General features: G+C 42.3%; 1 protein-coding gene across 3 annotated transcripts in view; it reads left to right on the top strand.

Annotated features, from left to right (window-relative positions):
* The window catches only part of runx1 (RUNX family transcription factor 1), a 74,906-nt gene extending 62,402 nt beyond the window's left edge, over positions 1-12,504 (top strand). For 2 of the 3 annotated variants that reach the window (XM_037762547.1, XM_037762548.1), the window contains 4 exons: positions 2,348-2,452; positions 6,331-6,546; positions 11,244-11,390; positions 11,474-12,504. In XM_037762547.1, coding sequence (XP_037618475.1) covers positions 2,348-2,452; positions 6,331-6,546; positions 11,244-11,390; positions 11,474-12,015 — 1,010 coding nt within the window. In that variant the 3' untranslated portion in view covers positions 12,016-12,504. The remainder of the gene's footprint in view (positions 1-2,347; positions 2,453-6,330; positions 6,547-11,243; positions 11,391-11,473) is intronic. The other variant, XM_037762549.1, reaches the window with a different exon arrangement.
* Positions 12,505-14,615: the final 2,111 nt, after the last annotated feature.

Below are 14,615 nucleotides of genomic sequence, written 5' to 3' on the forward strand. Positions count from 1 at the left end.
CTTAACCAACATTTATTTGGCATAACCACAATGAAGAATTGTCGAATATAAATATTGTGTCTGGTGAAAAGATTGCATCTCCATCACCAGCTATTTGATTATTGGCTGATTCAGCATCATCTCTGCTGCCTTGATATGCCGACTGCACCCTATTTCAGCAAGTTTTCTTGTCCTTACCATGATGACAGTCGTACTATCATGAGAATGAAGTCATAACTTTACGAGAAAAAAAGTCTTAATACTACAAGAATAAAGTCATAACTTTACGAGAAAAAGTCATAACTTTACGAGAAAAAAAGTCGCAATATTACGAGAATAAAGTCATAACTTGACAAGAAAAAAAGAAAATAACACGTAAATTACTTCTTTACAATATTATGACTTTATTCTCATAATATTACAACATTTCTTCTCGTAAACTTTTTTCTCGTAGTATTATGACTTATTTCTCGAAATCTCAGATTTATTTGTTTTCCTCAATGTGGTCCTAATACTCCGTTGTACCGTCGTACCATAGACCTACAACAATGATAAATAAAAATGAAAATGTAAACAATAAACAGTTATTCATTTCCATTTTTAAAAATCCACAGGGAGCCACTGGCGAGGGGCTACAGAGACGCAGGTTTCAGACCCTTGGTATAACCAAATGGGGCTCAGCTGGTAATACAGTCAGTACAAGCTTCTAGAGTTTGAGGCTAAACTATCTTTGTTGTCCATGGGCTCGTCTGTATATGAATGCAAAATCTTGTTCAAGGCTGTAGTCAGTCAACCGTAGCTGTCTTCGGATATGTTCTAACAGGTTTGTCCACTTGTTGTATTTAGTCAATTAAAAATGAAATAATTTGATCAAACATCTATAAGTTTAATTTAAAAGTCGTATGCAGATGATGTATGACAATATTTGATCAGTGTTCTCATCAATAATGTTTTATTAGGGAAATGTTCATATAGGGAGAGAGAGAAGTGAGAGTAACACCTGGCTTACCCACATAAGCCTGGTGTGTGTGTGTGTGTGTGTGTACAGCAGGCGCAGTGTTGAGTGAGTGCTACTTCCAAAGCTGAGGCTGGCAGTGACTCCCAGCAGGGTCCACATGCACACACACATACACACTAATGAATAGTCCTATGAGTGTGTAGTACACACACTTGTTAGAATTACAACATATATTCTCAGATATATCTGATAATAACCCTGGTGGTTATATATGACCACCAGGGTTAAACTGATACAGGTTTGTTATGGTTGATATTTTGGGATTATACCATGGTCATTTAAAACACTTTTTTCTGGAAAGTGTCCCTTAAAATGATATATTGCATGTAATAATATAATAAAAATAATAATAATAACAATAATAATAATAATTATTATTATAATAATAATAATAATAATAATAATAAAAAACTTTATTTATTTATTTTTTTAAATCAGCGTTCAGACGGTTTTAGGCAATTGTACTGATAAAGTGAATAATGGCTAGTAAAAAAATCTCAGAGAAATTAATACTGATAATCGCTTTGTTAATTTGACAAGTAATAATAATAATAATAATAAACTTTATTTATATGTCACATTTCATAACAAAGTTACAAAATTCTTTCCAGAAAAGAAAACATCAATAAAATCCAGAAACAGCATCAACAACAATAGAATCAAATACAAACAACAGAGGGATCATAAAAACAAAAATACCAAAGGATAAAATAAAGTTTAAAAATATATAGAATTGCCAGGGAGGGACGATAACACCCAGCAACATATTAAATATTCATAAACACTTCCCTATGAAAGAAAGTTTGAAGAAGGGTGTTTTAATCACAGTGAATTATTGTCATAACCAGACCCCATAACAATGTTTTTAGGTTTTGTGGGTGAAGTTTAATTTGCACAAATTCTTAGCTATAGCATGTTTCAGGCTTGATAGCATGTTGGCTGTTAGCTTGCCAGCTGCGGTAGTTCACCAACATGCGTCGAACTTCTAGAACAAAGTCTGTTGTCAAAGCCTCAGCAAAATCAATATAGTCTGGCATAATGAATATGGCCCTCATCCATCATCACAAGACTTTTGGACGGATTCATCTATGATGGTCTTTCTCTTTCTCTGTGTGAGTGTGTGTGGTATCTCCTGTCTGGGGGTCCAGGACTTACAGTACAGGACTTAATGCATTAGGCAGACCAAGAGGATATTTGGGGAGAACAGGAGGTACGGAGGAATAAGATCCTAATAGCCTACTAATGAACACTTTGTTTTCTTTATTCCTCCTTGTTTCTCATTCTATTTCCTTTTCTCTCATCTATCCTCTCCCCTTCTCCTCCCCTTTGTCCTCTCCTTTTCTCTAATAGGGAAGAGTTTCACTCTGACCATCACAGTGTTCACCAACCCTCCTCAGGTGGCCACGTACCAGAGAGCCATTAAAATTACAGTGGACGGTCCTAGAGAGCCACGCCGTGAGTGACACCGACACCACAGATGTTGACATTTTAATGACATTTGGAGTCCCGTAGGGTTCAATTCCATCTAATTCTCCATGGATCCACACAACAACCCACAAATGCAGCACACATTTTAGGTGTTAGTCCAGCAGCATCACCAATTCTCCAAAGCTGCATCACTGATCTTAATTGATATCATAAACTTCTGAAGTTAAACCAGATTAGATCAATTCTAAATGAAGCATGAACAACATGTGTTTATGTCTAATGCCAACGTTTTTAAAATGTTGCCTTTCAACAGCACCTGAATATGGCAACTATGGTGTGTTCAAGGTCTTAACTAAATACAGTTAAGTTTAGTGAAAGATCATGGTTACATTACGATTAATTAGAAGGCAAACAGTAATTGGGAACACTACTTCCTGCATTGATGCTGAACATTGATTTTGGACATAAATCGTATATAGTATATCGTATGGGCGGGATTCCTAGGGATACTGGGTTGTAATACACTGTCACTTGCAGCAGATCAACAATCTCATATGACTTATTGGATGCAGCCACATTCTCATTTTACTTCCAAAGTTTTGGACTGATTAGAATGCACCTGAAAGGGCCGTCCACACCAAGAATGATAATTATAACTATAAATATATCATAAAATCATTCTAACTCAAGTGGATGGTGTCCGCACCATAACTAAAACGACAGTGGCGATATCGTTGGGAGCTTTTTTGGAGTGATTTGATGAACAATAGAAACACTGACAGACAGTCAAAATCCATATGAATTTACAGTCATTCACATTCAATATGTCATGTTGACTCATCATTGAGGTTAAAAAAAACACCCGTTTTGATAAAGCAAACTTTTTCTTTCTCTGAACAACGTACAGCAATAACAGATCATCAATATCCATTCTGTGGCTCTGCACAGCTGGAGCATGCAGCGTGTTTGGCACCACTGTTTACAGAACCTTATTTAATGCTCATAGTAATCATAGTCATAGTCATAGTCAGAGTCAGAGTCAGAGTCAGAGTCAGAGTCATAGTTATAGTGAAGATATCGTTATCGTTATAGTAATAGTTATAGTTATCATTATGTTATAGTCAAAGTCGTAGCTATAGTTATAGTTATAGTTATAGTCGTAGTCATAGTTATAGTTATAGTTATAGTTATCGTTATAGTTGTAGTCATAGTTATAGTTATAGTCGTAGTCATAGTCATAGTCATAGTTATAGTTATCATTATAGTTATAGTTATAGTTATAGTTATAGTAATAGTTATAGTTATAGTTATCGTTATCGTTATGTTATAGTCGAAGTCTTAGTTATAGTCGTATTTATAGTCGTAGTCGTAGCTATAGTTATAGTTATAGTTATCGTTATAGTTGTAGTTGTAGTTATAGTTATATTCGTAGTTAGGCAAAGTTGTAGTCGTAGTCATAGTTATAGTTAAAATTATAGTCATAGTTATCGTAATCGTAATCTTTATCGTTATCGTTAGTTATAGTCGTAGTTATAGTTATCGGAATTGTTATCGTTATAGTTGTAGTTGTAGTTATAGTTATAGTTATCGTTTTTGGTGTGGACAGCTCTTGAGTCTATATTGGCTTCTCGTCATGTGCTCTCACATTGTGACTCACAGGATCCTACACCCAGCATGGATGCCGTTAAATGAACACTACTAGTATTTGAAATGTTTGCTCAGACAGCAGTCCGAGAACAGAATCCTTTGGAGAATACATGAACAGTATTCAAATGTTTATCCCAACCTGAGGTCTTTTTAAAGCAGCCCAGTATACCAAGAAAATATGACTGTATTGGACGACTTTGCGCCTCATGAATTAAGTCCAATACCAATGTTCAGTGCCAATGTTGGGTGCCTTTTTATTAACCATTACCACAATCTTTCTTTAACCTTAATAAAGTGTTTTACTTACCTAACCCATAACCATACCTTAACTATGTGTTATTTTCCATCACCACAATCTTTCCCTAAGCTTAACCATACCACAGTTACCATACACAGATGTTGAAAGCAAGAATGCAAAGTGTTAGCATTGGATGTAATATGGGATTTTGCAGAATCATCCAGTATCTACATATCTACATTCTTGTCTGCCGATAGCGTTGTATATTGAGGGATCAATTTCAAATATGGTATGTTAGGATCAGGGTTATAGCAGCAGTAATACTCTCTCAAGATCATCCTTTTACTATACATTACATTTGATCGTAATTCACTATTTATAGGCCCCTTCTTATATTAAATACCAGCCTTAAAAAGTTGGTTTGGTAATTGTATTAATGTGCTGACAGAATTGTATAGAATATAGTTTAGATCTGATGTTTTCATTTCATTCATTAAAGTTGTATGTCATGTAAGGGATAATGTACAGCTTCGCGTTGGGGTGCAGCATCGCCCTGTCGGGGATTCTTTCACAACAGTGACCCGCTAGCTGTACATTATCCCGCTTATTACTCAGCTACTTAGTGGACAAATCAATATTTTGACACAAAAACGGTCCGCCAGAGTCCGACATCAGAGCTGCGGCCATAGCAACGGTCTGTTATAAAGAAATTACAGACCGCAGATCGCCGTGATTGACCAATCAGAATCGAGTATTCAACACAGCTGTGTAATAAATATATGTATTGTAGTCTATAAACAAGATAGTCAGTGAAGACATGCCTCTAATCTCAACAGATTTAGTTGAGTGAGTCAATATGGAACTTGATGCAACACTGAGTTCCTCTCCCACTCGGTGTGATGAAACATGGGGATTTCTAATGGCAGATGAAAGATTTTATTTTGCTAATAAACAGTATTTTTATATGAATAATTAAGATTAATGTGAAATGGAACTGAACTGAACGACACTGGTCAGAAGAGATGTGAGGTGACAGAAAGAGAGCCGGACTCCTGCCAGCTCCGCTCAGCTGTGAATAACCATCACTCGTCTCGAACTCGCCCACACACACACATGCACACTTCCCCCCATTGGGAGGAAGTGCCTGTAACTGGAGCTCAGTCTCAGAGCTTTGAAGAGCAGCCAACACCACAGACAGCGTGACAGACCGCCACACACATACACACACCAGGAGACAGCCAGACCCCTATGCGGCGCCCGTCGTCAGATTCCCGAACGCATTAGCAGACAGAGTGTGTTAACAACGTCGGGACATTGTGTTGGTTTGCAACTGTTACTGTAATCCCAGGATTATATAAGCATGAAGTAATTTGCTGACAAATCACCTCTACATATTATCTTTGTCTTGTACACGTTTCAATTGTAGTAAAGGTGCTGGTCTTGGGTTTGGTTCCTGACAGGCTGGTCTTGGGGCTGGCTCCTGATGGTCTAGTCTTGGGTTTGGTTCCTGACGGGCTGGTCTTGGGGCTGGCTCCTGACGGGCTAGTCTTGGGTATGGTTCCTGACGGGCTGGTCTTGGGGCTGGCTCCTGACGAGCTGGTCTTGGGTTTGGTTCCTGACGGACTGGTCTTGGGTTTGGTTCCTGACAGGCTGGTCTTGGGGCTGGCTACTGACGGGCTGGTCTTTGGGCTGATTCCTGACGGGCTGGTTTTTGGGCTGGCTCCTGACGGGCTGGTCTTGGGTTTGGTTCCTGACGGGCTGGTCTTGGGTTTGGTTCCTGACGGGCTTGTCTTGGGGCTGGCTCCTAACGGGCTGGTCTTGGGTTTGGTTCCTGACAGGCTGGTCTTGGGTTTGGTTCCTGACGGGCTGGTCTTGGGTTTGGTTCCTGACGGGCTGGTCTTGGGGCTGGCTCCTAACGGGCTGGTCTTGGGGCTGATTCCTGACAGGCTTGGTGCATAAAGTTGGTGCTAGAGGTTATTATATTTAAATGTGACGACCGGGTTTCATATCTCTCTCCCAGGTCATCGTCAGAAGATGGACGAGGTCAAACCCGGCTCTCTAGCTTTCTCTGAGAGGCTAACAGAGCTGGAACAGCTGAGACGGAGCACAATGAGGGTGACACCGCCTCACCACCATCACCATCACCATCACCATCAACACTCCGCCAACACCCGGCAATCTGCAGCACTCAACTCTGCCACCTTCTCCAGCCCGACACACCCTCAGATAACTGCTGGTAAGGGCCCCAAATGTGATTTATGTCTTTCAGCCTTAATCAAGAAAAGAAGCCAAGAGGCAGCAAAGAAGAGAATTCAGCAAATGTTGGTATCGGAAGCAATCTGTTTTCCATTTGTAGCCCGAGTAGTATTGACCAATCACGTTTGAGCGGGCTTTGGTTGCATGCAGGTAAGCAGTCCGTGAGAAGAAAGCAAAAGAGGCGGAAAGTATTGCTCCGAAATGAAATCTCGGAACCCATCGGCTATCATGTGATGATGATTTAGCTTTTTATTAGCGTGGCTAATTGGCTACTTGTAACAATACTTACTAACAGTCCAGTCGTAGATATCGTCTCTCAACACCAACTCCAGTCTCGCATCTCAAGTTGCTAATCGGACTATAAACAATGAGCTGTGCACGGAAGAGGAAGTCCTGTCCTGGATATCTGCTGGCTATACCGGAACCCAAGGGATACTGTAGCTTGGCTTCCTCTAGTTCCGCAAGTAACCAAAAAACACAATTTACTCTGACCAAGAATGGTGTCTTGTCAATAAAAACGAAACTCAAAGCTATGTTAGAGCAAGGCTACTAAATAAAATGGTAGTCTTCCAACAGCTACCGATACCGAGAACCAATACGAGTACTTCTCTGTGCCAAAAGACCCTCGTTAACAGCCAGTTGGAGGGTGTGAGCTACACATGGCAGGCTGGGGAGTCCCGCATACAAGGCGGTGCGCTGCGACCGGCTCTAGGTTGGCTTGGAAAGGCTCGGGGTGAAGGTGCTTCTCGGGGCCGTGGCCAAAGTGTCACCAAAGTGTCACAGCGTGACGTTAACCTCTCGTCACCATTTTTCGAGTCCTATCGCACACGCTCATGCTCCACCTCCCGGACGGTGCGGGCGAGACGTGCCGGTGGTGCGCCCGACCCCGTGGGTTTTGCTTGTACCCTCTGACTCGCGCGTGCGTTAGATTCCTTGGTCCGTGTTTCAAGACGGGTCGGGTGGGTTGCAGACATCGCCGCAGACCCCTGGCGCCTTTTACGTGGGCCGAGCCCCACCCTGGGGGCTTGACGCAGTTGGGGTGCACTAAAGACAGTCCGCCCCGGTGACACTTTGGCCACGGCCCCGGGAAGCATCTTCGCCCCGAGCCTTTCCAAGCCGACCTAGAGCCGGTCGCGGCGCACTGCCTCGTATGCGGGTCTCCCCAGCCTGCTGTGTGTCGCTCACACCCTCCAGCTGGCTGTTAATGAGGGTCTTTTGGCACAGAGAAGTACTCGTATCGGTACTCGGTATCGGCGAGTACCCAAATGTAAGTACTTGTATTTGTACACGGTCTGAAAAAGTGGTATCGGTGCATCCCTAACAGCAGCTATAACAACAACAGTTCTGTGCATGTGTTTCTGCTACCAGTGTTTACAAGCACATAACTTTTTCATGTCACCGCCCCAATATGAAGGGCCGCCCTAAAGACTTTGGATTGGTTATGTTATCCAGGTTTTTTTAAAGTCTATAATTGTTTTTAGCTAGTTTTAGCAACACAATCAGGGAGATTGTCTCCAGTCTCTAGTTGAGAGAAGCCTTTAGAAACTTTAAAAGCCTTTAGAGACTTGTGAGTCTAGACTTGGATAAGCATAAGACTTTCCCAAAAAGTGTGACGTATTGCTTTTAGGGCTGTCAGTCGATCAAAATATTTAATCATGATTAATTGCATGATTGTCCATAGGTGTTTTTGAACATTAAAGCATGTAAACATGTTCTAGTAGAAACATTAAATACAAGTATGAACCTGAAAATGAGCATGATATGGGACCTTTAATAATATTTCTAGTGCTAACATGCAGATTAATACCAAATACAACATCATTTACAGCCTATCTGTGTGTGTATGTGTGTTTCCCAAACCTCATTGTTCCTCCTTGTGGTTTTAGTGAGATCCATTGTGGTCTGCATGTGCGTGTGTGTGTATGTATGTGTGTGTGAGAGTGTGTGTTGCGGTTGCCGTGGATACTCTATGTGGTACCAAAATACAGTATCTGTTCCTCTTCTGCCTTCAGTGGTAGTGATGCTGTGTGTGTGCATTTGCTTGTATGTGTGTGTGTCTGTTAGTAAGGAAGCAAGTCATGCCTGAAGGAGGAAATGAGAGTCAGCTGGCAGGAAGTGCTACTGTGAGAAAAAAAAAAGCAAAGAAAACGTACAACTGTCAGAATTTAAAAAAACAACAACGACTCCTCACCGAGATTTCTGATTTATTTTCAAAGGTGGTCCACTACTGGATATGATGCATTTTACTGTGATAAACGTCATACTAATTGTAGAATTAATACTGGTTGTCTAAGCAAAGCCTTGGACACCCTTAAAGACGAAATAGGCAAACTACTATACTCAATTATTTATACATTGTTATGCCTCCACGCTGGCATGTTCTTTTAAGGCTTCTTCTTCTTTTCTTCTTCTTCTTCTTCTTCTTCTTCTTCTTTTTCTTCTTCTTCTTCTTCTTTTTCTTCTTCCATACATTTTTTAAACTTTAAAAGGACTGTTTGTAACTTCTTACATGTATAAATCAATCCGGGTAGGTGTCTCATGCGCGCTTGCGTATGGCTACACTGTTCAGACTCAAACTCCAACACAAACTACAGTGAAGCACCAAAACCTCTTGGTTGTATCTAGTGAAGCCCGTCTGTTAAACAGTGTTGGCCGCGGTCGGAGGACGCGGGGGAGACCGTAGCTTTGGTCTCCAGGGCCGGAGTCTCTGCTGTACACTGCTCCTCTGCCTGCCTTCACTCACACACCGCGCTCGTTCTCACTCGCTCAGCTCGCTCCACCTCACGACTCAATATTATGACTTTTTTCTAGTAAAGTTATGACCTTATTCTCGTAATATTACGACTTATTTTCTCGTAAAGTTATGACTTTATTCTCGTAATATTACAACTTTTTTCTCGTACAGTTATGACTTTATTCTCGTAATATTAAGACTTTTTCTCTCGTTAAGTTATGACTTTATTCTCGTAATATTACTACTTTTTTTCTCGTTAAGTTATTACTTTATTCTCGGAATATTAAGACTTTTTTTCTCGTACAGTTATGAATTTATTTTCGTAATATAACGACTTTTTCTCGTAAAGTTATGACTTCATTCTCTTTATTCTAGAATCCCTTTAACTACTTCTGTATAATTTCAGCCCACACAACTAACTCAGCACAACTCTGCGGATTGTGAATGATTGCAGCTTCCTCTCTGCTGGCTGTGGCTCAGCGCTGCTCTCATCATACTACAGACACACACTGATCATAGCTGCCCTCACAGCGCAGAGAGCAGCAGGATCACTGGAACACTTGCACATACCAAAACCTGTTCTCATCCATGGAAAATACAGCCGGTTTGTATCTAACAGAGTAAAGGGGGACTTGTTAATCGGTATCGGAGAGTAGGGATGTTAATAACCGTTAACCGTTAACCGACATTAAGCAATTTAACCGATTAACGCTGTCGGTTAAAACGGTTAAAAGAAATAATGAGAGGGATTATTTTTGTATCATAGATCTTTATTTGATTCTTGCATATTATACCTTTAACACAGGGGACTTCAGTTGGAATAACATGGATGATCTGTCTCTTTGCGTTTATAGGAGTCTATACTATATCTGCTCTTTCTTATAGTGTCTTCCTAGATGTGCATGTGAGGAGCTGAGATGTAAAACCAATAAAGTGTAGTGTAGTGTTACAACACTCTGTAGCTCTAGACTCAGTGAAAGAGAAAGAGAGAGATATGATTCCTCAAAAAATTGTAAATAGCAACAGGAAACCGTTATCAAGCCGTTCTAGACATCACTCTCTTTCTCTTTCTCTTCCCCCTTTCTTTCCTTTTCTCTCGGCACACTCCTCCCGTCATCAACCCCTCCCCCCTTAAAGCTTAGCTTTCATTTCTCTTGTGTCTTCCCTTCTTTCACTTCTCTACTTCTCTTAACGGAGTAATAACTACTGTACAATAATTGAATGTAATAAATCTATGTTCCCTCTGCAGACAAACCAGAGCTTATCTGTATGGTGGTCCTGTGAAAACCATGCATCTGAATCAAAATTGCTACTTAGTTAGATTTAGGAAAAGGTCGACTTGGTTTTGCTTTATTTAAACAGACAGGGCGTTCTAAACAAATCATGCTAATCAATATTCTTTTTTTTATTAAATCTGTCTCTTGTAAGTCCCCCAATTTTATAGAAGTGTAATGCTGCGTTCACACTAAATGCAAAGCAAACTTTTTGCAACGCAAGAAACGCAAGATGAAAATGTTCTTTCTGTTTCGAGTGTAAGCAGCATAATATGAAATCTCTGAAGTGCTCACATTGAGGGCAAAAAATTGTAGATTTCCAGAATAAAGTCGTAAAGTAAAGTCATAATATTTTATGAGAAAAAAGTCATAAAGTAATGCGAAAAAAGTAATAATATTACGAGAATAAATTCATAACTTCACAAGACAAAAGTAATAATATTACAAGAATAAAGTCATAACTTTATGAGAAAAAGTCGTAATATTACGAGAATAAAGTCATAACTCAAGGAGAAAAAGTTGTAATATTACGAGAATAAAGTCACAACTTTATGAGGAACAAAGTCGTAATATTACGAGAATAAAGTCATTACTTTACGAGAAAAAAAGTTACAATATTACGAGGATAACGTCAGCTCTGACGGTTTTTATGATGTATCTCTCTCTTAGACTCCAGACAGATGCAGTCATCTCCGTCTTGGTCCTACGAACAATCGTACCCCTACCTCGGCCAGATAACCACGCCCGGCGTCCACGCGACCAATCCGCTTTCACCTGGTCGATCTTCGCTCAGTGACCTTTCCTCGCGACTCGCAGGTAACACACATGAGCATGTACAAACAGAGAGAACAGGTGAGTATATAAGTAGGCTATAACCTCTGACCTTTGCCCCCTCTCAGGTCCTGACCTCGCGGCCTTTGGTGACCCCAGGATGACCTTAGAACGACCTTTCCCCTCCTTGCCTGACTCCCGCTTCGCCGACCCCCGGGTCCACTATCCTCCCACGGCGGCCGCTTTCACCTACACCCCCTCTCACAACGCCGTCTCCAACGGCGCCCTCGGCATCACCATGGCGACGGCGATGGCAACCACTCCCACGGGGAGGTACCACACCTACCTGCCTCCCCCCTACCCGGCGAACGCGCCCCACCAGGCTCAGAACGGGCCGTTTCAGTCCACCTCCTCGCCGTATCACCTGTACTACTCCGCCGCTGCCGGCTCCTACCAGTTCTCCATGATGGCCGGGGGGGGAGGAAGTGGTGGTGACTCGCGCTCCCCGCCGAGGATCCTGCCGCCGTGCACCAACGCCTCCACGGGCTCCTCCCTCTTGCACCCCTCTTTGCCCAATCAGAATGAAGGAGTGGGCGTGGAGGTGGAGTCCAGTCACAGCAGCTCCCCGACAAACATGGCAGCTGCTGAAGCTGTCTGGAGACCTTACTAAACCAGCTAAGGTGACCACCTGGTCATGTGACGGCAGACACCGAACATCACTGAATGCATAAATACACTCTGATCCAAAATAATATGTGACATAAACGGCCAATGTAATATCAGAGCTAATGTGTCAACATATAGATAATATATAGCCCAAACTGGGGGAGAGGGGTGAACCACAACCCCTTATCTCAGTTAAAGGAAGTCTGGTGAAGTCCCATGAAAAGACCAAAACCAACAATTAAATTTCTGGATACTCTCTGACTCTCAGCTCTCTTAGCCCATTGGTTCCTACTAGGGATGCACCGATACCGATACCAGTATCGGGTCCGATACTGTGCTCATGTACTCGTAAAACGGCTCCGAAAAACTTAACGTTGTAGTATTACGAGAAAAAAGACATAGCTTTATGAGACAAAAAGTCGTAATATTACGAAATTAAAGTCATAACTTAACGAGAAAAAAAGTCGTAATATTAGGAGAATAAAGCCATAACTTTACGAAAAAAAAGTAAGATTATTACGAGAATAAAGTCATAACTTAACGAGAAAAAAGTCGGAATATTAAGAGAATAAAGTCATAACTCAACGAAAAAAAAATTGGTAATTTTACGAGAATAAAGTCATAACTTTACAAAAAAAGTTGTAATATTACGAGAATAAAGTCATAACTTTACGAAAAAAAAGTTGTAATATTACGAGAATAGTCATAACTTTATGAGAAAAAGTCGTAATATTACGAGAATAAAGTCATAACTTTATGAGAAAAAGTCGTAATATTACGAGAAAAAGTCATAACTTTACGAGAAAAAAAGGAAATAACACTTGAAATTAATACTTTATAAAATTATGACTTTATTCTCATAATATTATGACTTTTTTTCTCGTAAACTTGTGATTCAACGTAACCGATACCGCTTTGCAGCAGCGGGACGTTAACCTCTTGTCACCATCTTTCGGGTCCTCACGCTCCACTTCCCCGACGGTGCGGGCGAAGACTGGCCGGTGGTGCGCCCTACCCCGCTGAGCCGGGATCCCATCTCAGCCGGCACGTGCCGGCCCTCACTTTCATTGCGACACGGGGGGTTGTCCTTGCACCCTATGACTCGCGCGTGCGTTAGACTCCTTGGTCCGTGTTTCAAGACGGGTCGGGTGGGTTGCCAACAACGGCGCCTTTTACGTGGGCCGCGGCACGATGTGGTTGTGGCGCACTAAGGACAGTCCATCCCCGGTCGACAGTCGCACCAGGAGCAGGGTGTTCCGTCACGGTGCGGGCGGGGAGCGCCGTAAAGCTGCGGCCGCGAGCCTCCTTCACCCTGAGCCTTTCAAAGCCGACCTAGAGGCCGGTCGCTGCGCACCGCCTCGGGACTCCCCAGCCTGCCGTGTGTTGCTCACACCCTCCAGCTGGTTGTTAATGAGGGTCTTTTGGCACAGAGAAGTACTCGTATCGGTACTCGTATCGGTACTCGGTATTGGCGAGTACCCAAATGTAAGCACTTGTACTCGGTCTTAAAAAAAAAGGGTATTGCTGCATCCTTAGATCGTAGTGAAGACGTAAACTTTAAAAACAGCTCATACAGTATGAGCTGTGTTTTGGTTTACGTCTTTTCAAGGCTCAGTCATTTTCTTAAACAGCTGGCCACTGTAGTTTTTATCAAACGTTACTCGAACAGGAGGAATTGGTGCATTTGTTGGGGACTATTTTCACTTGCGGATTAATCGGCATGTGGTGCTCTAGTGAGTATTTTTGGCAGCAGGACGGTGTATGTGGGATTGAGTCTAAAGGCGTATTCACACCTGCTTTGTTTAGTTCGGTTGAATCGAACCCTGGAGTGTTTACCCTCTCGGTGCGGTTTGTTTGGGCAGGTGTGAACAATCGCACTCGCACCAAAACAAGCGAACCGAGACCTCCTTGAAGGGGCGGTCTCGGTTCGCTTTCAACTGCAGTAAGTTTCGGTACGCTTCGTTTGTTGCGATAAAGCGTTCCGACCTCGATCCGGTCCAACTGGAGAAAGTGTTGCGCCTTTTTGGATTAAACGAGCTCCGATAGCAAGCTGCAAGCTGCTGTACATGTCAACACCAGACACCAAAAGAGCCTACGCTTGCCCTCGCTATTCACATCAGTACTAAACAGGTGTAACGTCAGGCTGTGTTGAAGGCCTAGCTGATGGATCTTCGGAAATATTATCGGACGATGAGCATGTCCTAGTTTAGGAGGGTTAATGCACGCCTCCTCCTCCGTCCTCCATACGCCTTGATATGCGCCTTCGGTGACTCCAACAAAAGATGACCAGGGCCAAGATCAAGTCGCGTAGTTGTCCCTCCATTGTTGGATGTCTGCTCTTTGTTCACTTCCGTGAGTTTCCCCACATGGAAATTCCGACCAATCAGGGAACAGTTCCTTTGCTTTTTGGTCCGCTTGTAAATGCCGCCGTGCGAGCACGAACAAAACTCGAGGCGACATGCTGCCAAGGACCTATTGAAAGGAGGCCGGGTCACTCGTCACACCTCCGGGGGGTATAACACACTGCACTCGCCGAAGTTGAGCCAAAATGACTGCAGCTTCAGTTGCACTGCGCATGCGTCATACCATTTTCTCGTAAAATTC

Source organism: Sebastes umbrosus, chromosome 24 (genome assembly GCF_015220745.1).
Source record: "Sebastes umbrosus isolate fSebUmb1 chromosome 24, fSebUmb1.pri, whole genome shotgun sequence".
Lineage (NCBI taxonomy): Eukaryota > Metazoa > Chordata > Actinopteri > Perciformes > Sebastidae > Sebastes > Sebastes umbrosus.